This window comes from Epinephelus moara, chromosome 17 (genome assembly GCF_006386435.1).
Source record: "Epinephelus moara isolate mb chromosome 17, YSFRI_EMoa_1.0, whole genome shotgun sequence".
Taxonomy (NCBI): Eukaryota; Metazoa; Chordata; class Actinopteri; order Perciformes; family Serranidae; genus Epinephelus; species Epinephelus moara.
In genome coordinates, this window is record NC_065522.1 from 32,348,866 (window position 1) to 32,374,178 (window position 25,313).

The 25,313-nt window shown below is 41.9% G+C and overlaps 3 protein-coding genes across 7 annotated transcripts in view; 2 read left to right on the plus strand and 1 right to left on the minus strand.

Annotated features, from left to right (window-relative positions):
• The window catches only part of LOC126404314 (Fc receptor-like protein 5), a 41,203-nt gene extending 35,738 nt beyond the window's left edge, over window positions 1-5,465 (plus strand). The window contains exons 6-9 of one of the 3 annotated variants that reach the window (XM_050067474.1): window positions 3,140-3,424; window positions 3,499-3,741; window positions 4,650-4,784; window positions 5,006-5,463. In XM_050067474.1, coding sequence (XP_049923431.1) covers window positions 3,140-3,424; window positions 3,499-3,741; window positions 4,650-4,784; window positions 5,006-5,106 — 764 coding nt within the window. In that variant the 3' untranslated portion in view covers window positions 5,107-5,463. Of the gene's footprint in view, window positions 1-3,139; window positions 3,425-3,498; window positions 3,742-4,649; window positions 4,785-5,005 lie in introns of all 3 variants that reach the window. The other 2 variants (XM_050067475.1, XM_050067473.1) reach the window with 2 other exon arrangements.
• A 2,444-nt stretch (window positions 5,466-7,909) lies between these two features.
• LOC126404370 (uncharacterized) lies at window positions 7,910-11,493 on the plus strand. 2 transcript variants are annotated; one of them, XM_050067557.1, is made up of 3 exons: window positions 7,910-8,041; window positions 8,377-8,737; window positions 8,887-11,493. In XM_050067557.1, the coding sequence occupies exons 1-3, from the start codon at window positions 7,969-7,971 to the stop codon at window positions 8,888-8,890; spliced, it is 438 nt and encodes a 145-aa protein (XP_049923514.1). In that variant the 5' UTR covers window positions 7,910-7,968; the 3' UTR covers window positions 8,891-11,493. The 2 variants fall into 2 exon arrangements, with proteins under 2 accessions (XP_049923514.1, XP_049923513.1); XM_050067556.1 differs by having other exon boundaries at window positions 8,377-8,712.
• A 5,850-nt stretch (window positions 11,494-17,343) lies between these two features.
• Window positions 17,344-25,313, minus strand: part of LOC126404333 (high affinity immunoglobulin epsilon receptor subunit alpha-like) — a 23,082-nt gene continuing 15,112 nt past the window's right edge. Inside the window, exons 2-9 of one of the 2 annotated variants that reach the window (XM_050067508.1) lie at window positions 24,352-24,387; window positions 22,990-23,253; window positions 22,668-22,910; window positions 21,260-21,457; window positions 20,774-20,854; window positions 20,022-20,120; window positions 18,571-18,669; window positions 17,344-18,142 (exon numbers count right to left, since the gene is read on the minus strand). In XM_050067508.1, coding sequence (XP_049923465.1) covers window positions 18,099-18,142; window positions 18,571-18,669; window positions 20,022-20,120; window positions 20,774-20,854; window positions 21,260-21,457; window positions 22,668-22,910; window positions 22,990-23,253; window positions 24,352-24,387 — 1,064 coding nt within the window. In that variant the 3' untranslated portion in view covers window positions 17,344-18,098. The remainder of the gene's footprint in view (window positions 18,143-18,570; window positions 18,670-20,021; window positions 20,121-20,773; window positions 20,855-21,259; window positions 21,458-22,667; window positions 22,911-22,989; window positions 23,254-24,351; window positions 24,388-25,313) is intronic. The other variant, XM_050067507.1, reaches the window with a different exon arrangement.

Genomic DNA, 25,313 nt, shown 5'->3' on the forward strand with positions numbered 1-25,313 from the left:
TTATTTGATTCTATAAACACAGTCTGACCATCTCGAGCTTTTATTTTGGTACTTCCGGTGACTGGCAGTGTGAATTTGCATATTAGCTAAATATTTAGTTTCACCCAGAACATTTAGATCTAACATTTAGATTTATATTTATATTTAACATTTATATTTATATATATATTTAGCATTTAGATTTAGATTTAGATTTAACATTTAGGTGCCACATTTAGATTTAACTATTTAATATATTTCTAAGTCAACAAATATTGCTGTAAATGTGGTAAAAGGTTTTAAACACTTTTTTAAACATTGTTTGAAGCTAAATGTGGCAAAATGTTGATTTTATTTTCAGCGTGAGCCACTTTACAAACGGCACCCCATAACAAGCAGCCCAAAGTGGGAGGCAGTCTCTTCAGAAGGAGTCATCTCAGTGAGGGAAGGAGAAGATGCCCTAAGAGACATTTTTCTTGCAGCACAAGAGGGTGTAACCTTCCCAAGCACCATTACAGACAGGCTGGTGGTTTATAAAGATCAAAACTCTGGGCTGTTGGTTTGTGGAGGCCGAGTCCAAATCTTCAAAGAAGATCAGGTTGGTGTCTCTCTCTTGCCCTACAGTGCCTGGGTGTCAACACTATTAGCTCGGGAGGCCCACAGTGAGAGTCAAGACGGAGTGGCTGGAACCTTGCTCAAGATGAGAAGGAAGGCATGGGTCATAAGAGGAAGGAAAATTGTCCAAAAAGTCATTGATGGCTGCACCTTTTGAGTTCACAACAGTGGATCTCTTTGGACCCTACCAAGTATAGGATGATGTCAAGAAAAGAGTAACACTAAAGGTCTGGGGTGTTGTCTTTTGCTGCATGGCCAGTAGAACCATCCACACAGAAGTAGTAAACACCCTGTCAACCGAGGGTTTCCTGATGAGCTATCAAAAGTTTGCAGCAATCAGAGGGCATCCGAGGAAGATTTGGTCAGATCCAGGCACTAAACCGGTCCTGGAGGAGTTGTACAGATTCTTGGACAGCCTGGACAAAGCAGCCTTGGAGGAGACTGCAGCCAAAGACGGAATGGAGTGGATGTGGAAAACCCATCCTGCTGATTCTCCACACAGAAATGGTGCTGCAGAAGCTGCTGTGCGTGTTGTAAAGAGGGCACTCCAGAGTCTTGGAAAGTTCCAGACAACTCTTTGCATAGCAGCCAACCTCGCAAATGAGCGGCCAATTGATGCCAGGGTGCAGAGCCGGGAAGACTGTATCCAGTATGTCACACCCAATACTCTCCTGCTCAGCAGAGCATCTCAAAGTGGAGACTTTAAAACGTTCAACTTTTCCAGCTACCCCTACAAAAGACTCAGAGCAATGCAGTCAGAGGTGATCAAGTTCTGGAGGTGCTGGAGCCAACTCGCTGGTTCTAATCTTTTCCTAAGGAGCAAGTGGCACACTGCACAGAGAAACGTCACTGTTGGGGACATTGTCTGGTTAAGTGACCAAAATGCATTGAGGGGACAAATCAAGCTTGGCAGAGTCGTCAGCACCAACCCAGACAGCAAAGGCATTGTGAGGGACGTCAATGTGAGAATCTTCCCAAGCTACTGTGTTCCTGTGACAAAAGCTCTGAAAGCAAAGACAAGGCATCCAACCCCTAATGGGAAAAAGGATAGAATCCAAGCACCATCCTTCACAGAGATGTCAGGAGACTGGTTGTCTTACTACCTGCTGAAGAACAGATAGAGAGTCAAGTCAGCAATACATCTCAACTCGGTTCAAGACCATCAAAGTGAGACCAACAAGTTTGCCTTCGAGGCTGGCGATATCCCCAGTGTTTCCATGGGAAGATCGAGTGGGAGATGTTGAGTCAAACTGGGAGTTTCTACTGTGAGGAAAGGAGAGAGGGGAAAGGCTGTGAGTCACACAAGTCCGAAGAGGCAGCCGGTAAGATGCTGTTTATGAAGATGATCGAGAGACTGGTTACCTGTGGGGGGTTGTTGCTGCCGCTGGCTGGGTTAGCATTACCTTTATGACTGGGGCTGAGCAGCGGGTTACGCACAGCGCTTCACATGCACTGAATTGACTCTTTATTGTCTGTGTTTGCTTGTCTGGTATTGTTGGTTGCACTTTCAGTGGTATATGGGGTCATGATGAAGACAAGATTAAAATGATTTCATGATTGAATAATTATTTTGAATAAATATAATTTTCAGTAAAATATTTCATATTAAAAGGCAATAAAACATGTAAATATATTAATCATTTGATGTTAAGCTAAAAAGTTAAAACAGCAGTGATAGCTTTATTTATATTTATTGTGGATAAATGTGTAAAATGAGTAAAAACTAAGGCTGATACTTAATGTTATAGTATTTACAAATGTGTGTGTTCTGTTTGTTGCTATTTACAGTTATTTATAATAACGTATACATATATTTTTTGTGGGTTTTTTTCAAAGGTTTTTCACCTTAAGCACCTTATGGCAAATAACTAATGGAAGAAATGAAACTTCTTGATGAACTGTCAGATTAAACTACTGAACCTGCCAAAATAAAAGGAGAAAAAAGGAAAAGCTGCTTGGTCACTGAGTGACATCCAGTTAAAATCTTCAGTGGATGAATCAATCTCTTTCAAATGGGGAATCTGCACATGTTTGAAATAACTTGACAGTCTCTGTCTCATTCTTATGAACATGATCCTTAAGAACACCCCGTGCGAGTTTCTTCAGATTTGGCACAAACATCCACATTGACACAATGATGACCTGATTAGGTTTTGGTGCTCAAAGGTCAACGTCACTATGACCTTGCGTCCATCTCGTTCTCATGGGTGGATATCTCAAAAGCATGTTAAGGTAATTCCTTAAAATTTGGCACAAATGTCCACTTGGACTCAACAATAATTCTGACACTGTAATCTTTTGCCTGTCTCATTATTACCTTTAAGGAATTTCCACAAATTTGGCACACACGACCACATGGACTCAGGAACTGACTAGAATTTGAAGGTCAAAGGTCACTGTGACCTAACGATACATACATGGATGTAAACTGTAACTGTAACCTGACTGGTTCACGTGGTGGTAACTGTAGTAATGACGTAGCATCTAGTGGACATTAGAGGAAGTGCAGCTGAACGCACACTAACTCTGATGTTTGTGTCCCCAGATGATTCTGAGCCGGTCCTGCTCACAGTGTCTCCTGACTCGTCTCAGATGTTTGTGTATAAGAGCCTGTCTCTGAGCTGCGGGGAAAACAGCAGCTCTCAGGGCTGGAAGATCAACAGGTCCACAACCTCCGATGGCAAGATCTCCAGCTGTGGAGGGACATGGGGGGATCTCACCTCCTCTGGCTGTGACATCCAGAGAGCCAAGCAGACCGACAGCGCCACCTACTGGTGTGCGTCTCCTACAAAGCAGCGGAGCAACTCTCTGGACATCACCATCGTCCCAGGTAGGAGCGATAAAAAAGAAACCGAGTATGAATCAGAGAGGTTCATACAAACACATTTTTCCATCTATGTTCAGACACACAGGCGATCCTGCAGATTCCTGTCCTCCCTGTGACGGAGGGAGACAATGTCACTCTGATCTGCAGAGCAGATAGATCCTCCAACCTCTCAGCTGATTTCTACAAAGATGGCTCCTTCATCAGGACTGAGCCCACAGGTCACATGACCAACCATAATGTTTCCATATCTGATGGAGGCCTCTACAAGTGTGACATCAACGGTGTTGGAGAGTCTCGGGTCAGCCAGCTGTTTGTCAGAGGTGAGAAAGTTGTGACGGTTTGAAAGACATTAAAGTTTCATTGTAGAAATTACAGCAATGTAAAATGAAAGTGAGAATGACAGTCAGGTGTCACCTTGCTGAGTTTATGTTTTTGTGTTCCTGTTTCTGTTCCCTCTTCCTTTAACGGTGAAGTGTGTCAGATTTAGGGGGATTTGGTGGCGTCTAGCTGTAAACTGCAGATTTCAACCAGCTAAAAACTGCTGCTGGACAGATTTCTTTCAGTCTTCATTGTTCAGGAGGTTTTTTTTTATCAGGAGCTGAATTATCCACAGAGGTCTCCTCCTCTCCAATAGAACAGACCAGCTGATTGAAACCAGTAAAAACACTGAATGAAGATGTTTACCGTTATTAATCAGTCTTGAGGCCTTCGCACACTGAGTCTGTTTTTTCGTCCGAAATTGTTACACATCTAAAAATAAATAGGACCTCACGTTGTGTCGTTTACGTTTGCAAGCTGCATCCGAAACTTTCGTCAGGGCATTTAAAATTTTGGAACAGGTTTGATTTTCTGCATTTATGCTCGCCGTCAGAGCCTTTAGAGACGTTAGACCTGGAATCAGTAAAGAAAATATGGCGATAGTAACATTCAGGTGCATGATGATGAAGAGGAGGAGGATTTGGACCGCACACAGAATGTCTGTCTCTATGTGTCAATCCTGTGATAGTCTGTCGACCTGTCCAGGGTGAACCCCACCTCTCGTCATGTGTCAGCTGGGATAGGCTCCATTCATTTTCACTGACTTTTCCTGTAACATGGAACTCAGTGTGACTGAGCTGTGTTTTAAAGTGTGGCTGTAAACGTGTTGATGTTTTAGTGAATATAACTCATCAGATAACAGAATACTGGTTTTAGACATTCACCTGAACAGGTGTGTTTGTTTTTCCAGATCGCTCCGATCCAGCTCCATCCACTGAAGAGTCCACCCAGTTTGGGTGGGGGGTGATACGCCACATAGTGGTGCCCTTACCATACTTATTCTCCACCTTCCTCATGGTGTGTGAATACCGACGCAGACTGACAGGTAACACTGACCTGCTAATGACAGTCTGCAGCCATGCTAACAGCCCTTTACTACTGAGCCAACCATCAGCAGGCTAACATGCTAATGCAGGTCATACCTGTTAGCATGCTAACGTTAGCTGAGGCTGATGTGAATGTTGTTAGTTCTGATGAATGAAGTATTGACAAATGTTGACCTGATGTATCAATGTTTAAAATTAATATTAATACTTAACTCTGCAGGAAGCAACCAGGCTGTTTCCATGACGACGTCTCCACCAAACGAGGATGATGAGGGACAGTATGATGACATGGCTGATGTCACCACCGAGCATCGTTTCTAAACTTTCTCTCTTGTTCTCTCGCTCTCATGTTAGTCCAGGGGCCTAACTTTCACAAATTGGTATCACTTAAAGGGACCAAACAATTTTGGTATTTTTGACTTCCTCCATGTCTCTAGTTTACATTTTGGTATGATAGACCTGCCTGTCTAGTAGCTTAATAAAAAAAAATTGATGATCTTTGGGTCCCCAAAATTGGAAATAGTCAAAACTGAGACTTCTCCCAAAGGGGTGGTGTCTGCCTTGTCACATGAATCTTGGGAAATAATTATCAGAATGTCACCAAATTTGGACTGAATGTTCACAGACAGTTGTTGAAGACAATGCAGCAAAGATTTCATCAATGCCTTTCTCCTTTTAAAAAATGTATACACCTAAACACACATGCATTACAGGTGGACATGGAATAAGGAATAAAAAATCCAAAAGGCATGTATATGTGTTTGCCATTATTAATGTAAATAAGCCAATCACCCCAATATTGCATTTATATGTACCAAAGACTGTCATCTTATCATAACAGTAGGTTATTAGATTATTCACCTCACCATCTGATGTCACCAGCCCCTGACAGGTAACTAGTGCAGCCAAAACTTCAAACAGACAAATAGAATGGGGCCCTATTAGTCCAGGGGCTAAAGGGATCGTTTTCACAATTTGGTAGACCCCTATCACCCACGGGGACCAAACAATTTTGGCATTTTTATCTCTCTACAGGTCTCTAGTTTATATTTTGGTATGATAGCCCTGCCTATCTAGTAGCTTTCCTAGTTTCCTCCAGGTGCTCTGACATGTTCTCCCCGTGTCAGCGTGGGTTTCCTCCAGATGCTCTGACATGTTCTCCCCGTGTCAGCGTGGGTTTCCTCCAGATGCTCTGACATGTTCCCCCTGTGTCAGCGTGGGTTTCCTCCAGGTGCTCTGACATGTTCTCCCTGTGTCAGTGTGGGTTTTCTCCAGGTGCTCCGACATGTTCTCCCCGTGTCAGTGTGGGTTTCCTCCAGGTGCTCCGACATGTTCTCCCCGTGTCAGCGTGGGTCATCTACATTTCCAACCGGCATCTACAATGGAAGGCATAACGGTAATGTTAGCTATTATTATGCTTGCTACTAACACTACTTACGTACCATTAGAGTATTAAGATATGTTTGACAGTGGACTTCTGCTAGCTAGCTAACCAGCTAACATTACGAGGCAGCATAGTTATACTAGCTGGCGTGTTATCGTAATATGAAAAATCCAACAATTTTGCAGAACAGGACAGATGACAGACACCAGATAGTGCGAGCTAGCTAGCTGGCTAACAAGCAACCTGATGACGGTAACTGTGGCTAGCTGGCTAGCTTTCTGTCAACTCCAATCTAGACATTGTGAATAGCAATAAAAAAATGTTATACCGTTCTCTACACAAATACACAGTTATTTGAAAACATTTTTACAAAAGTTCCATGTTTCTTTAAGAAATTACACGTACATGTATGAACTATTTTCCCCATCTCTTGCTTGGTGGTAGCCATGGCGACGTCTACCCCTCGCTGGCAAGTCAGCATCTGAAATCCCTCGCTCCGAAGGGCTAGTTTCATACCCACTACCCCTCGTTATGTCCCCTACACGCAAAAAGGAATTGGGACACCACTACCCCTCGTGGGAACACGCAAATCTAGGGGTAGGGCTAAGGGGGGGTATCGGGACGGGCCCTTACTGTCAGTCAGTTTAGTTGAACAGTCTGTGTTTTGTCTCTGAAGCTGCAGAGTAGTGTTGTTCATATTAATAATGAATAATCAGTTGTTTGAACAGGCTGCAGAGTGGCTGCAGAGAACCTGTGTGACATCATGATGACACTTTGTGTTCTCTAATGAAATATTTATTAAATATAATGTAACGCAGTAACGTTTACTCAGATTACTTTTTAGCTGAGCTACTTATTATTTTTATCCAGGTAGATTTTTACACGAGCACAAAGCAGCACAGTGCACATGAGCATAAATTGAATAATAAGCATTTATGAAACAACCTTTAACAAAACCTTCTTTCACGTGATAAACATCTTTAAATGAAATAAACAAAAAGTATTTGAGAACACAAGGAAATCTGAGGAGGTCAGAACTTCAGCAACACTTGTCATTTACAAAATGACTTAATTGTGACCAGTGTGTTTTGGCTTGGCTGTTTTTTCCACGAGCTGCGAGCGAATCTGGCAGGAAATGTAAAATGTAAACAATATAAAGTGTAAATTGAATGTGATTTAAATGATGTGACTATGATGAGTGAAAGAATGTGCAACTCATGCTTCTACATATTTGTTGACTGTGTCAAAACAGAGAGCAGGAGAAACTGAAGGGTGGCACCATGTGCCAACTTCTGACGGCATGGAGGCAGGTTGAACAGGATTTTCTAAGCAAACATAACCCGCATGTTATGATAGTCATTACACCAGATGACTATCTTATTTTCTATCCTCATAGTTTTTAGTTACCAAGTTACCATTTAACAGCTTATTATTATTATTATTATTATTATTATTATTATTATTATTATATGGCATTTCTTATTATTATTATTATTATTATTATTATTATTATTATTATTATATGGCATTTCTTCCTTCAGATGAACAACAGAAATTCTCTGTCGATCTCTTAATATTTTAGTTTTAAATGTCTTCATATTGACATTTTCCTGCATGTTTCACTGTGTGCTTGAACATTTCACATAGAGTTCTGTTTTTTTGTAAATAATGTACCACAGGTACAGGTAGGTGACACAGGTAGCCCCTCCCACTGCTCCTCTCTCTGCACAGGTATGTATCACCTGTACTGGGCATGTTCAGTGTCAGTGGAAAACACCAGCAGCATTGTCTCTGTTCTCATGGCTGCACCAAAACCTGAGCGGTGTGTGACTCTCTTCATGTGTTTATGGATATCTTCTGTGGCTATAGAAGGTAAGCAGTGTGTGTGTGTGTGTGTGTGTGTGTGTGTGATGGTAGATTAAAAATGCTAAATAATATAATGAATATAGTGATGCACTTTGACAGCATTAATAGACATTTTGCAGTTTCAATTAAGTCATTTGCTTCTGTTTAATTCTTAATTATCTAATAACTTTGTCATTATATGAATAAATATTATAAATAAATGTTTAATTTTATACATAAATATTGTTTTTGAACTATTGGCAATTGATTGAAACCAGAGAACAGGTGCATCACTGACGTACCTGAACAAACCGGTGTTGCAAGATACTTATCTAACACGTCATCACTGTGTGTTTGACAAGCACTTACAGTAAGCCCCAGAGAAAATGTCATGCTTCAGTGTCAAGCTCACAAACTGGACTCAATCAAGATGGTAAAGTGGCTCAGACCTGACCTGAAGTCAGACGGCTATGTCTTCTTCTTCAGAGACGGCAGTCCACTTAAAAGCTACCAGCATCCATCTTTTCGTGGTCGAGTAGAACTGAAAGATCCAGAGATGGATAATGGAGTTGCTTCAGTGATTCTGAAAAATGTCCAGTGGACAGACACTGGGACATACGAGTGCCATATTGGAGGTACCAGGAGAGGGCAGCCAAAGAAAATCAAGTGCCACATTAAAGTAACAGTTGCAGACTCAGGTGAGTTTGTAGAGCTCAGACTCAGGTGAGTTTGTAGAGTTCAGACTCAGCTGAGTTTGTAGAGCTCAGACTCAGCTGAGTTTGTAGAGCTCAGACTCAGGCGAGTTTGTAAAAAATGAAATGAGTTCTGTTCTTCATCACCTGACTGCTGATAGCTCACACTTCTTTCTGCAGTTGACCGAGCTGGACACTCTGAGGTTGGTGGAGACACTGATAGAAGAGAGAAGGGTGACGTGAAGACTGACATGGAACAGAACAGGGATGGTTTTGTTGGACTGCTGGTTGGTTTCTCAGTTTTTGCTGTGCTTCTACTTGGTGGTGTTACTGTTGTGATTTATATTAGAAAATGTAAAGGAGAGAAAAATACATACAGGCCTGCTGAAAAGGCAGAAACTTCCTTGATGAACTCAAAATAACTCCAGAGCTAGTTGATGGACACTAATGTGCTGGACCGCTGCAGGAGACCATAAAAATACCTGAAACAACACAGTGCAACAAGACGACTGTAACACCCGAGGAGCAGTTCATACACTGTGATGTATCTGAACATGTTGCATATCTTATTTGTTTTCAGGGAAATCATAAACAGTGTGATCATGTGTTTCCTGTGCTGGTATCCATGATGTTCCTGTGATTACAGTCACATCAGCTGTGACTCAAATCTTATTATTTATACAGTAATTAAATTATTGAAAGCAGCAAGAGCCTCTTCCTCCTCTAATTTAATTTTCAAATCACTTAAACCCCAGTGTTTTATTTAAGGTCACAGACTCATCACCCTCAACAACTTTTTAAACTTAGGCAACAAGCAGGGCCATTTATAGTTAATTCAGCAATTTTAAACTTGTTTCTCTGCCTTTTTATTTTTCATCCAAAATCATATCCTGCATGACACCAACCAAGTGCAGCCTCAATATTACTCCCACTGAATTTCTTAAAGGGGCCGTTGACATGGTTGGGCCCCATATTTTATCAACTGACCTATGGCTAAGCCCCGCCCCCCTCCACTCACCTGGACAAACTATCAACATTCAGTGCCCGGCGCTATGGCAGGTGTCACAGTACACGGCATTTCACAGGAGGCAACTGATGATTTTTGGGGACATAACGATCAGATGTCATTGAGAAGTAACCAAAAGGGCCTAAACTACGCATTGGAGGGATATATTCATCATTTTATTGTTGAGAAGGTCGATGAAAAGCTTAAATTACAAGCCAAAATTTACAGGTCACAGTGTACGCTTGTGAACCGCATCTGGTTGCCGTCACCATCAAAGACAACAAGTTAAAGTGCCACTGAAGTTAAGGTTTTTGGCTCAGAATATGAGAAAAGGATAACGGCCTTTTTACCATCTTTACCAAGAGTGTCTCTCCGTTAGTTTGGTGCTACAGTATTTACACTGAATCATTCAGCATAACGTTTGCCAACCTTTGTTATCTCTGCCATTACAGATAAGTTAATGAAGCTAAGCTCCAGAAGTTAACGTTAGCTTAACTAGAGCCCTTTGGACAACAGCTAACAATGATGTACGATCACCAAAGTACAAAACTAGAACAAAATAGGCTAATGAACTCCCAGCAAACAAGGTGACATGATGAACAACGCAGCTAGGAGCTAACGTTAGGCTAACTTTAGCTAACGTTAGCTAGAGATGTTAAAGATAGCTTTATATTTCTTTCCAGCAAAGTGACAATATGTTGCCTCAAACACAATGTTGACTTACCTTAGAACAGATGTAGACATCATTGTTAATCTTATTCACGTTGAGTTGATGTTGTGGTCTAACGTTACCACACAACTTTATCCAAAGGAGACACTTTTCTCGGTTGAGGGCGGGGCTTAGCCACAGGTCAATTATTAACCACTTCCTATTTACTTTGAAATGAAAAACAACATTAGCCGAGCTCAAGCTTCCAAAGTAAGGACTTCTGACCCTTTCGTTGTCCAGAGCACCTCTTACGCTTTGGACCTGTGAGAATACGACCCTTCATACCAGCATCGTCCATCATGTGAAATATTTTCTACTTCAGTCCTCCAAGTAATTTTTGAAACTCTTATTTCAGGGGAAAAACAGAGCAATTTGTTTGTACGCTGAAAATTAGTGACAGACGAGGAAATCATATCAGCCATCCTACTCAAGACTTTTTGTCTGGTTCATTTCTCTTGTATAAAGCACTAGATGTGCTCTCTTTAATCCACTGCTCATCATCATCATTATTATTATTATTATTATTATATTAGTTTTTTAAGTTTAAATTTGAAATCTTTAATCTGACTCTTTCTCCTTGACTGCTGTAACTGGAATTTCTCAATTGTGGGATCAATAAAGGTGTATCTTATCTTATCTTATCTTATCTTATCTTATCTTATCTCATCTCATCTCATCTCATCTTATCTTAACTAGTTCAGAACGCAGCAGCTCGGCTTCTTACTGGTTTTAACAGACGACATCACATCGCCTTTAAGATTTTACTGATCACGTTAATTTTTTAAATTCTTTTCTGTTGTTGTTGATTTCAATTAATTTTATTAGTTTTGTTCTTTTATGTATTCATGTATAGTGACATTTTGTGTCCTGCATTTTGCACTTTTTTTTTTTTGTCCTTTTTTTTGTTTTAACTTTGACCCAACTACTTTATTTATTGTCCTGCTTATGTCTGGAAGGACTGCTTTGCTTCCTGTTGTTGTGTTGCCCTCAGAGTTTCCACTTCTGTTCTTGCTTTGTTTGTCAAAGCATTTTTTAAACTGTTTAAAGGTTCTGTGAAAAATGAAGGTGTGATTATTTATTTGGAAGAGAAAAATAAAAACTTCTGCAAAAATGACTGCAAACTGGTCACTGCAGGTCAGGTCATGGTCAGCGTCAAAGCCCCCACTGTATGGGAAGCCATCATGTGCCATGCTTAATAAGGCGGCAAGGTAACTAAGAGACTTTGTTTTGCCTCCAGGAGTGAGTTCCTCAGTGGACACACAGTGCATACCTGCGTGTCACATAGACTACACCACTGAGTGCTGACAGTGCTCAGTATGATGGCAGACACTGTTAACACTCGGCTGGGTGGAGGCAGCATTAATCGTGCTCATCATTGTGGTGTACCACAAAGGGAACAAAAGAACACACTGTTTGGGTGTGTCACGTGTTGTATTGAAGTTCAGTGTTTCAGAGTCTGTCCAGGGCAAGAAGAAAAGTCACTCCTGAAGTCTTTGTTTCACCTGTTGGGTTGTTTTGCTTCACTTAAACTAACACTGGGGATCCTGGAGAACCGGTACAGTGGGCCCCTCGGCTCACATATGCAAAGTGCCCCCCCACCTCTCCTACACAGGATGTGCATGTTTGCATGTTGTAGTAGTTGTTGTTTTGTATCTCTTTGTAGTTGTTCTTTGTCGCTTTGTGGTTGTTTTGTGTTGTTTTGTAGTTGGGGTCTCTGTGATGTAATTCTGTATCTCATTCATTCATTCATCTTCTAACCGCTTATCCTCTTGAGGGTCGCGGGGGGGTGGAGCCTATCCCAGCTGACACTGGGTGAGAGGCAGGGTTCACCCTGGACAGGTCACCAGACTATCGCAGGGCTGACACATAGAGACAGACAACCATTCACACTCACATTCACACCTACGGACAATTTAGAGTTATTTGGACTGTGGGAGGAAGCCGGAGTGCCCGGAGAGAGCCCACGCTGACACAGGGAGAACATGCAAACTCCGCACAGAAGGGCTCCCACACCCGGGATCGAACCGACAACCCTCTTGCTGTGAGGCAACAGTGCTAACCACCACACCACCATGCCGCCCTAATTCTGTATCTCTCAGAGGTAATTTTGTCTTTTTTTTTTAGTCGTTTTGTGTCTCTTTGCAGTTCCTTTGCATCTCTTTGTGGTCATTTTGAGTCTCTTCCTGCTCAGTACGTGTTAATTTGAGAGACATTTTCCGGGTCAGCACTGGTTTGGTAAGATGATTATTATCACCTGTTTCAGTAAACACTGGTGGTTCCAGCTACAGGCGGGAGAGGCGGGCTGTTAACAATCAGGAACATGAAGAATGTATTGAGATAAGATAAATCAGTCAGCGGACAGTACTGAACTGTGTTGCTGTGCACTGACCCTGTCATCATCATATTGTTGGTCCAAACACACAGAGTGTGTGCAGTCGGTGTTGTGCTCACCACTGTGTTTGGTGCTTTATGAAATAAAGTGGGAAAACCTCAGATCTGTGCTGTTGGAGCAGCAGCTGAAATTAGCTGCATATTGTGAGCGTCATAAATAACGTAGATTATCCTGTGTGTTCTTGGATAGTAGCCTTCGGCCCGCTCCCTCATACTGATCCATTGTTCTGCCCTTGGTCTAATCTGACCTGAAATCACAAGCAGCTCTTGGGAACCTGATGTAATATGCATTTGTTTATCATATATATATTTGTTTAGCTGGCATTTAACACCTTGCTGGGGACTGCAGTTGGAAACTAGCTACTCAGCTAAAACTGGCACATTTACAGAAATGTTCATTAATGTGCATTGTCCCTGTACAAATAAACAAAAAAATGAAAAATCATCACATGACATTCATGTTTGACTTGACATGACTCCAGTTTGTTGTGTAAACAAGAGTCTGTCTGCTGAACAACAACTTTAGGAAAGGACAGGAGTTTTATGATGTGTCACAGTCTTTCCTGCCCTGCCAGGAAATGAATCTCCAGGAGAGTAAAAAGTCCCCAGAATTTTTTTGGTCAGTCCCACTTTAAACTAGAAGAACATGACTGGATTCCCGCCCAACATGGCAACATGAAATCAGTGTCACATGTGTCTGTCACTTACAGAACTATACATTTTATGTATTGCAGTTTTTTTTCTCTCTGTGATCAGGTGTCTCAAGATCTTAGAGAAAAGGTCTGTCATTATCATTGTTGTCTCGCTGGCTGAATGTCACAACATGCCATGCACTGGCGTTTCAAAAATGTGAGCTGACAAGTTTTATCTGCCATCAGAAGCAGAGAAGGTTAGAGACTACTAAAGGTTGTCTTTTAACTTTACAGTCACGTAGTCGACCTTCACTGACTCCACTTCAACTTCTGGGGTTTTTCACTAAGGGAAGCTTTCGGGTTCTTTTCTAAAGTCTTTATGTGTGATAGAGTTGAAGCTGCTGATACACACCTTTTGTCTGTGAGCGTCTGGACGGTCATGAAGACACTCAGTGATGCTGAAGTGTTGTTGTCACTGTTAAAGGCTGAACATCAGTCAGTGTCCTGCAGCTGGCTGTGTTTGGATCACCGAGCATGCTCAGTATGGTGCAGAGCCTCTCTGTTGGTCCATGTGATGGTTTTCTTTATCATGCCATGTTGAGGGCTTTAAGGCTGCCGTGAGACTGGGCTTGTCACAATACCAGAATTTCAGTGGTCGATACCAATACCAGTGAATTTCCACGATTGTCGATACTCATTCGATACTACGATAAAAACAAAAAAACAGAACTCATGTATTTCTAAATTCACTACTTTATTAAAACTGTTTCAAACTTTAACTCTAAGGCCTCATTTACACCGCAAGCAATCCACAAGCGTAGCGGCAGCACACGTGTATTCACACCAAAACCGAACAGACGCTTCGCCCAGGGGTCGCTGCTGTCTCATCAAAATACAAACCACACCCGAACAGTTGGTGGCAGTAGTGCACCGTGTTTTTATTTTTATTTTATTTAGACAGAACCGTACATAAATCATCAAATACAAATAAATAAAATAAAATAAACACAAATCAGACGTAACTCACACCAAAACAAACACATACCTGAACATATATCATGAATGTATATCAGCAGGCCTAACCACCTAAATAAGCAACAAAACCATTAACAGTAGAGGTAGAAAAACAAAAATAAAACATATTTCAAATCAATACAAACTATTACCAACCTTGTACTTCAATGAACCTGTCCCACCTTTCCAAATATTTTTCAACATCCCCACTTACACTTGCAATACATCCCTCCAAAACAAAATAACGTTTAATAAACATTCTGAATTGATTGATATTAAAGAATCCACATCAATAGCTTTAAAAATAAATCGCTTTCCCAACAAGATAATCAAATTAATAATATAACTAGTTATTGTAGGTAGTGCACCGTGTTTGGAAATCTCCACTAAACCCCAAAGAAGAAGAAGCGAGTCTGGACCCAAAGCCCAGGGTGGACAGGTTCGCGAGCCAGTGATTATTCCAACGTTTGGAGAATTAATATTTGGCACTACAAATGGGTAAGTACATGAAACATGTGCCTGTCAGGTCTCGCTTTGTCAAGGGGGAGGTGTCTACGGTGGCTGAGAGAGGTCACAATACATCCAAACTCTTGTTTTTTGTTGAATACAGCAACCATTTGCTCACGACTCACACAACAAAGCTGGCGTCTCTTCTATTTTCGAGCTTGCTTGTGAAAGCACCAACTGACGCGTGTATACTGCCTCCTTCAGTTCCAAAAGGAATCGACACGGCCCGCTGAGGGCAAAGTTGTATCCGGTCCTTACGGTACCGAAAAAAAACCAGCTACTGACGTATTTTTTGCGTGTTGCCTTGGTACCGAAGTATCGGATCTCATGACAGCCCTACAGTAGACATTCAAGAGAGGACGGCAGAAGAAATACCTGTGCACCAATTCAACTGAGCTGGACGGCCACAAAAAAGATTCACAGGCTGAGATCAATGCAAAAATATGTCAGTTTATTCAAAACATCTGTGCACAAAAATAAAAAAACAAACTTGTTTTCTAATTTGCCCTCGTTGTCTATTCCAGAATCCGAAATCTCTGTGACACGCTGGTACATGCAGACACTTCTCGTACTGCACGCGGCGGAAGTTCGGACAGCCCAATGGGCATAACAATGAGAAAGCCAATACTTGCGTCAGTCATATCACCAAAAAATGATACAAGATTAAGAAATTTCTTGTCGTTCCACTAACGTTATCCATCTTCTCTCATGTCAGTGGTCTGCAATATGCAGGCAAAACAAACACAGATGCTCTAGTCATAGAGCCGATCCAAAGTCCTGTGGCATCGATACAGTTCACCCTCACCTCAGAAATACAGATCTGGAAACTAAGGTGTGTCAAAAGGTGAGATCTGGACAGAAATGATCTGGTTTTGTTAATCCATTTGTTTTCTTCCACGGATCACGTAATCCAGCTCACCTTTGTCCCGGTTGTTCCAAAGAGAACTGGATAGGATCACTCTGATCCAGGGATTACCAGTACTTTCACTGGGCTGCAGGGGGCGCCAAAATTCACACAAATGAAACAGAATTATTGTTTTTTCTGTGTATGTGTGTTGGATATTGACGGATTCGCTGGAGACTATTTGATGGTGGCAGATGACTTTATATTGTAGTTTAATGGGTTAAAGGGTAGCCTGTTTGAGGACAGATACATTTGATATAGATATCTTCCATCATAGAAGAACACAGAGAAAGATGTTGACTTAATTTGTTATTTACTCAAGTTTCCCTCTTTTTTTGCTTTTGGGTTTGGTTTGTGAAACTGAAACACTAAATAAAGTAACATGTTTCAGTAAAGACCTTTTAACAGATGCCTTTAAAATCACTATTGTCTTTCCTAAAACAAGTGTTGCACTGTACTGCATGAAATAATAAACAACTGCACCACCACAGAGCCACAAGTAAGAGAGAACAAGGTGGCTGCTGCTGCTGCTGTTAGATAGCAAAGCAACTCTCTTAGTGTTTCTGCAGCGACACACTTTGTGCTCTGTTTGTCTTTACACCTTCACTCCACCGGGCCTGAAGGAAACTGTAACTACGAAAATGACCAGCAGGTGGCAGCAAAGATTAAGAACATACAGTATGTACAGATATAAGTTTTAAATTATTGAACTTTTATCTGTTTTCACCTTTGACATTTTTAATTCATACGTTTTTTTGAATGAATGTCTTGTCTTTACCACACAGCTCACAGTTTATTTTACATCTCATTTCTTTATGATTTTAATTAATAAAAAGTCCTAAACATATATATTGCATGTATTAAATACAATGCATCATAAATACACTTTTTAATAAGTGTATGGAAACATATTATAACTTAATACAAACTGTAAAAATGCATTTTATCATTCTCTTAGTTTTCTTGTTCGACTACTTTGAGTTTTTAAATTTCATGTTTCCCCAGTAATCCAGTCTGAATCTGGCCCTCTGCTGGGATCAGGGTGATCCTGATATTCTGGATTATCCTATTCAAATGTTTTAAACAACAAACTGGAGGTTTGATCCAGATAAAAAACTGGACTGGATTACCCGATCTTATCCGATCACATGATCATGTTTTTCCTTTGAACAACCAGATTTCAGGATTTTTACGTATGATTCATTTATCATTTGAGTTTTTTCTTTTATTTTTTCCTTTTATTTATTTGAATATATTTATGTATATGCTGGCGTGCACGTGTATAAATATTCTGCCATCCTCTCTATGTTGAGGAGCTTATCACGGCTGAGGGCTGAATGAAGCTTCATGAACCATTGTCTTTATTTTCGGACCCCACGAGATGGTGCGCTGGGTTTAAAGAAAGAGGCTCAAGAGATTCAGTGTGCTCTCAACCCTTTGTAAATAAAAAAAAAAAAGACTAAAGACTCTCAACTCAACTTAAATTATAGAGCTCTTTAAAAACAACAACGGCCGAAACAAGGTGCTGTACATAAACATAAAAACACAAGACATAAAACAAACAATTAAAAACAGTAAAAACACCTAAACAAGAGCAGAGTCTCTCCTCGTGTCTTCAGTGAGACGGAGGAAAATAAAATGTAACTGAGATATCTGAGATGTATCCATAGTCTGTGTGTGTCTGCTGCTTGTGTGTTGTGACGGCCAGCTGAAGCCTCATGAACAAGTTTCTTTATTTTCGGAGCCCACTAGATGGCGCCTTCTTTTTTTTTGTGCTGCTGTTTATAGTCTGCGGTGTGTTTGTTCTGTTGTCTGCACCGAGCGGTTAGCCACAGACCAGAACAAGTCAAATGTTCCATGTGTCAGCTTAGTGAAACCCACAGTTTATTGATCCTGCAGAGACACCACTTGATATCAATATCAGAGCAGTAAAGTTCATTATTATCAGCAGCTTCTGTTCAGTAGAAACATGTCGGTGTTCTTCACCCGACTGAAACACTACCACCTAAACAAATAAGTATTTAACAAGTTATTTATCCAAAGAAAAGTAAAACAATAATGTGTAAAGTGAAGCTGTTTGTCTCTCTGTAGCTGCACCAGTCTCATTTAACTTTCACATATATAAATAAGAAATAAAGCCCATGAATGTCCTGAGGTGTGAGGGGCTGTGGGGACCAGTGACAGGCCAGCTGGACTTCACTGGTTGCACTGGTGTGAAGGTGTGAAGGTCTACCTCAGTGAAGAGTAGACGACCTGTGGCTCTGCTGGAGGCTCTGAACACACACACAGTTTAAACAACATGAGAAAGACACACTTGGACTGGTTACAGTGGGACTGTTTTACTCTTCAGTCTAAAGCAGTGGGTTCCAACTGGTGGGTCGCAGGTCGATTGTAAATGGACCACAAGCGACTGGCAAATCTGTCAAGAAAATTTCTGGCTCAGAGCTTTTATCTTGAAGTGCTGTTTCCTGTTGTGGAGTGAGTGTGTAACAGACAGCACACTAACTCGACCACATGGCCAAACACAAGTGTGACACTGAGTGTTTTAAACTGTGAGGACCCTGAACTGATGACTGAGGAGAAGTCTGGACCAGTTGGGAACCACTGCTTTAAAGGCCCATATGCTGGTCACATGGTAGCATTAGCAGCACGCTAACTGACAGCACATAGGTTAAAAACAAAGATGGAAATGCAGCTGTACCTCTCGTCCTCTTTGATTTGACGTCTTTTATAACCACTTGTCCGTAACTGACGTCTTCTGTCCTTCTCACTGCTGAGTAAACTGCAGCTGGTTCACTGACTGCAAAATCAAACACATGCAACAACATCACTGCAGGCGAAGTACAAATATGATACACTGCTGCTGCAGGATGATCGTCCATGTAGAATTAATGTCCGATTTATTTCAGAGGTCATGCATGGCTGCAGTTGTCTTTCTGCTCAGAAAAACGCACTGTGAATGTCTTTATATAACTGCAGGGTATTTATCAGAAACAGGAAACTGAGTGGCTGCAGCTGGCACACTTCACCACACAGCATAAAACAGACAGACACATAACCATCAGCTGAAGTGGACCAGACTGGCACCTCACACCACAGCACACTCAACAGGAGGAAGTAGCTGCCATGGTTTTACGTAGACACATGTTGCCGTCAGCAGCATGATGTTGCTAAGGGTCAAAACTGAGACATCCCATTCTCTCAGCTGCACTGACTGCAGATTCATCCAGTCACTGAGTGGATCCCTGATCCTGCACCAGCACTTTGGTGCTTTGAAAACGGTAACGGTCAGTTAATTGTTATTTGTAACTAGACTTATTTTGTGATTTATTATGTGTGATGAGGTTTAATTTGTCATTATTAACCCTTTTTATTAACCTAATTAGTTTTTTTTTCTTAAAGTCCTAGTTAAAGGGATAGTGCACCCAGAAATGTAAATTCAGCCATTATCTACTCACCCATATGCCGAGGGAGGCTCAGGTGAAGTTTTAGAGTNGGTTTTTCTCTGTCAGTTAGAGCTATAGGCTACAATGACACTTGGATCACTACGGACGAGCAGTATGGAGATATTTTGTGGTTTCAATGATGTGTTTTTGGACGTTTGAATCTGGGGCGCCGTCAGCCTCCATTAGGTGGAGTTGTGTTGCTACCTCCTCTCCCCTTGGATCTCTGCAAGTGATGTGAGGACTCTAAAACTTCACCTGAGCCTCCCTCGGCATATGGGTGAGTAGATCATCTTCCTGTTACGGTCCGGGAGGCAGACACCGTCTCCACATTTAAGACTAGACTTAAGACTTTCCTCTTTGATAAAGCTTATAGTTAGGGCTGGCTCAGGCTTGCCCTGTACCAGCCCCTAGTTAGGCTGACTTAGGCCTAGTCTGCCAGAGGACCCCCCTATAACATATTGTACCACAACAGTCAGAATTATAATGATAATATTATTACTTCCATTAATGTTGCTGTAAGCTACTGTCATTACTGTCTGTCCTGCATCTTTCTCTCTGTCTCTGTCTCTGTCTCTGTCTCTGTAATGGAGGATGGAGGATACCTAGTGCATCATATGTCGACGTGAAAGTCCACTGACAAAAGAGCGATATGTGACAGCTTGAGATGAGAACGTGTTGACTCAGCAACAAAGACAAACAGCTGTACCTCTCGTCCTGTTTGATGTCATGTCTTCAGACACAAATTGTCCATGATTCACGTCTTCTGGTCTTTTCACTGCTGACTTGGCTGCAGCTGGGTCGCTCTCTGGAAGATAAAGTACGTATGCAACTTACATGACTGCAGCTAGTGCATCTGATACCGGTGCAGTTTGTATAGCTACTGCTACTATATACAGAGATTTGTAAAGTTGCACATTTATAATTCACATCATGTCTTAGTTTTGTTCACGGCCCTGCAGTGAAATGTTTGCTGGTAGCTGAAGTGTTTTCTCAGAAACAGGAAACTGGACGACCACAGAGCTGCTAGCTTCTGTTAACCACAGGGTACAAAACATCTTTTAACACCCAACCGACCTGCAGTCACACTGCTGTTTTTTATTCAATGAGCAAGTTTTCTCAAATATCTTAATTCTTTCAAAATGTCCTCACAAGATCTTAAACCTGAATATATATGATCCAGTGGGTAACAGTAAACAGAAACAACAGACTTTCATGAAGCAACCCAGTCTGGTCCTAAACCTCCAATACTCACATAAACCAACTGTCCGCCTCAGCGTCAGTCCACACAGCTTAACCACCGTGTTCATCTGCTACATACATGATCAACAACACAACCCAAACAAGAATGTAGAACTTAACACGGTCCTCACAAGGATATAAGAGCAAGAACACACACACACACACACACACAGTCACTGTCCCTGAAAGTCCCCTTAAAATCAATAAAACCCCCATCACCTCTGCGCCGTCTGTTACGTGATACTGACACATTGCTGTATGTGATGTCATCTGTGATGTCATCATCTCTAACTTCAGCAGCTGAAATGAATCAAAAAATAACAGAAATTAATCAGTTTTAACCTCAACGTTCAGTAAAATGGAAATCTGATCGTCGACAGTGTGAAACTTCATCTGCTGAGGAAGACCATGTGATACGAAGAGAAAGCTCCAGAGCAAACTAAATGGACCTTGTGGGTAAGCAGTGTAGTTTATGAGAATCCAAACAGACATTTGTCTTTAATAAACATTTTGTAATCAGAGTTTAAAAAGTAGGACTTGTAATTATGTTTATGCTTCACTGAAATGTTCATAAAGATAAGAAACAGGAAACAGGAAACAGGAAACAGTAAGGGCTAAAATGTGGCACATGGTTGTAAATAACGTGTGTGTCGTCTTTTGAGTCCGAGTCTAACCTTTACATTTGCTGTGGATGCATCGTCTCACCAGTAGAACCAGTAGAACCAGCAGCACCAGAACACAGACTGAACCAGTGGACCACAGCACAGAGGCAAGAGCAGAGGAGTGACCAGGGGGAGCAGAGGAGTGACCAGGGGGAGCAAGCAGAGGAGTGACCAGGGGGAGCAGAGGAGTGACCAGGGGGAGCAGAGGAGTGACCAGGGGGAGGAGCAGTGATGGGTTTCCCTACAATAGCAAAAATATAGAAATGAAAACAGAGCACTATTATTTCACATAAGTGACTTCTTCTTTTCACAAATAGAAAAACACTATTCTCTCCACGCTCCTCCCCTGCGCTCTTTACGCAGCCCAAATTGCATGTTGTTTTTCTTTAAATTAATTATCAGAGATCGACGTGGGAAACCTGTCACAGTTCATTTCAGGAGGACCCACGCAAGGAGACATGTTCTTTGTTTAGATTAGGAAACGGACGATGGCTATGAGTGTTAGCTAGCTGAAAGTTTTCTGTTCCCACTTTAAAATGTTGATTAAAAAAGTTGCCGTCTGTTGATACTTTGACTTGTACTGAAGCTGAAATGCATGATCTGGAGGGCATGGGCACAAAACCCCCAGGGAAAAATATGACAAGCGTCCCGACTCTGAGCCCCAAAACGTCTCCATCAAACCCTGCTGACCCAGGCTGTGATCTGCTCCTCCACTAGAAGAACCAGAGGGAGGGTGGGATGTCGGTGGAGCCTGTCAGCTTTCCTCCAGTGTCTACACACCCCTGGATGTGGAGCTGTGGACTTTCATGCCCCTAACCTCTGGACAAGTATCAACAGACGGCAACATTTTTTAACCAACATTTTTAAGTGGAAATAGGAAACTTGTCAACACTGGCAGCCAGAAACTAACAACTATGATTCATTGTCCATTAATTGTCCGATAATCTAAGAACACGCCATCTCGAGGCTAGCACTAGCATAGCTAGCTAGTCGAAATGGTGACTACTTCGACCACTGTAAAGTGACTGGCTGAATTAAAAACTGGTAAGTGTTTGACTGACGGGGGGGTTGTGAGCCTCTGATTGGCCACATTAAAAAACTGATAGACAGACACCCCATCGTCTCGAACATTCTCATGCGCACGTCTAAAACGGCCGCTCCCTGGCTCTGCAGGCCGATGATATTGGACTGCTTTGCTGTGGTGTTCCACGTGCATTTCCTGATCCATATTCCTTTCCGCCATAAAAAATCAAGAGGAAAAAGAAGCATGTACATTAGGAGAGAAAATGGCGACCTCGCTACAGCAAGATGACTTCCTGTGTTTGTTGTTTTTAGCCAGACAACAAGAAAAAAATTGGAAAATATGTGCGACTACATAACGAGAATGGGACCAGGGATGGGGAATACAGAACACTGGTGCAAGAGATGAAAGCAAGAATAACGTTCCTGACCTGTGACAGTGAGCCAGCTGGGTGGAGACTCTCCATGACCTGTGATGTCACACTTGTAGAGGCCTTCATCAGACCTGGTTACATGGCGGATGGTCATGTGACCTGCAGGCTCAGTCCTGATGAAGGAGCCATCTTTATAGAAAGCAGCTGGGAGATTGGAGGACGTCTTTGTTTTACAGTGCAGAGTGACATCATGTCCCTCCATCACAGGGAGGACAGGACTCTGCAGGATCACTGATCCACCTCAACACAGAGACAAACTACAGCATTTCATCCATTTACACACAGCTTCATCAACACTGACTCCACAGTCTGATCTTACCAGTGACACTGATGTTGATGCTCTTACTGGTTGCTCCCTCTCTGGACTCACACCAGTAAACTCCACTGTCCAATGGATCCATGTAGCTGATGTTACAGACAGAACCAGCTGATCTTCCCCAGCCAGCTCCACATTCAGTCCTAGTGTCTGTGGTTGTGTTCCTCCTCAGAGTCCATCCAGCAGAGCTGTCGTCCTCCTCACAGCTCAGAGAGACAGAGTCTTCTTCAAACATCTGAGAGCTGCTGGGACTCACAGTCAGAGAGGCTGCAGGGAGTCAGTGTAGTTTGAGCAAAACATAATGACCTCAGGAGGTGTCACACAAAAAGAAACAAAAACCATGGACCAGCATGAGGTTAAAGCTAGCGTAATGATGTGGTATGGTGGTGTGTGCAAAGCAACTGATAATGCAACCTGTACTTCCAAAGTCATTAAATACCATTGCTTTGTCAATGATTTTGGCCATCTTTGGCGTCAGTGTGTAATGCAGCCAGTATGATACACTGCTGGTCAGCTGAACGCCACCTGTCGCTGTAATTTAATACACCGCTGGACGATGTCTGATTGAAATGCTACCGGTAATGACGTGATATAAGGAGCTGGAAAGTCAGCACAAAGGGCGGCAGATGAATCCAACAAACCCTGGACTTTCACCCAGCAGGCTGGTGTTTGCTTCCTGTTTGAATACAGAGCCAAACCAAGATTTTTTTTTCTTAACATAATCACATTCTTTTTGTTGCCTGGCCCTAACCACAACATTTGTTGATGACCTGGTGTTGGTTGCTACGTGGTTTTGTTGCCTGAATTTGAGGAACTAAACCTCAAAACAAAATGTTTTACCTACATAGTAAGTTCATTTTGAAAGAGACGCATCCAACGAGCAGAAACTGTGCATGTCCTGTGAAGATGGAAGTGTATTTTGAAAAGACACATTGAGCATATATTGAGACACTGTCCTAGAACGTCCAAAACTGACGCAGGAGGGTACCTAGCATGTCATATTTAGACCTGTAGGCCCTCTGACGAAGTGGCAGTATTTAATGAGCTGGGATGAGAACATGTTGCGTGTAAATGTTAAGAAAAAATAAACTTAATAATCTGCAGAATTCTGACTGCTTGTTTTTTTTAATTAACATTTACTTTTTCTTTCAATTCTTAATTACATTACTCATAAAAAATACTTTTGACACTTTAACATCAGATACTTCAAGACTTTGATAGCCAATATTCTAATAGGTGACGTATTGAGTCATTTTTTGGTACTGTTACTTTCATTCATTGGATATGACGGTCAAAAAGTTATTCTTGATTTGAACAAACCTAAGTCATCATCATGAACATAAGCAGCACTATGATGTCACTGACCTGAGTTTGTTGTGCAGCAGAGCAGTGAGGTCAACACTGAAAAGGAAATGACACACAGGTTCATTCAAGCTTTGATATGTCACAACTGTATGCACATACATACATAATACACACAGCTATACATGCATACGTGTGTGTGTGTGTAACAAATAAAACCCAAAAATAAACTAGAGACAGCATCACAGCAGCAGCGACAGAGCGATCCGCTGAATATGGCCAATGCTTCCTTCCCTACTTCCTACCCCTGTGCTTCCTACCACCTTGCTTGTACCACTCAGCTCTTCGAACTTTACCTTAACTTTCATCTTGCATCTTGAATGGTCGTGACGCAAAATCTGTCCAAAGACAGACACGAAGTGAAAACAAGACCAGGTCAAAAAAAAGGCCAGTAAAAACAAAAAAAGGTAAAACTGCTGCCAAGGTCAAATAAACATAATGTTTTGTCACAGAACTACAGAACAATACAATCATACAACTGTAGATGCAGCTACTGCTTAACAGATCCATTCACTCTCTTTCCATAGCCACCTATCCTGTAGGGGGTCACGGGAGGGTGGAGCCTATCCCAGCTGATATTGGGCGAGAGGCGGGGCTCACCCTGGGCAGGTCACCAGACTATCACAGGGCTGACACACAAGCCCCTTTTACACTGCAAGATTTTCAGCGAATGTTGGCCCGTTTTGCCGGCAAGCTGCGAGCGTTTAGACACACAGAGCCAGATTGGCGAGTTGATCTGAGGTGCCCAATTTTCCACCTCGTAGGGTAGACATATTGGTGGAACCCTTTTAGTTTAAACAGACCGAGGCGGCCTTCTGCAATGGGAGGAGCTGTTGATGACTTGTGGGAGGAGCTGTTGATGAGGCCGCACGTGCGAGCCACTGGTGGTGGATAAACAGGAAACAGCTGATAGCAGGAATTAGCGAGCAGCTAGTAGCAAGAGGGAAACACAAACCTGACAGACA

Coding starts and splice junctions, on each gene's coding strand:
- LOC126404370 (XM_050067556.1), top strand. CDS start 7,969: ATGGCTGCACCAAAACCTGAGCGGTGTGTGACTCTCTTCATGTGTTTA. Junction 8,042..8,376: donor ATCTTCTGTGGCTATAGAAG/GTAAGCAGTGTG, acceptor GTGTTTGACAAG/CACTTACAGTAAGCCCCAGA. Junction 8,713..8,886: donor AGTAACAGTTGCAGACTCAG/GTGAGTTTGTAG, acceptor TTCTTTCTGCAG/TTGACCGAGCTGGACACTCT.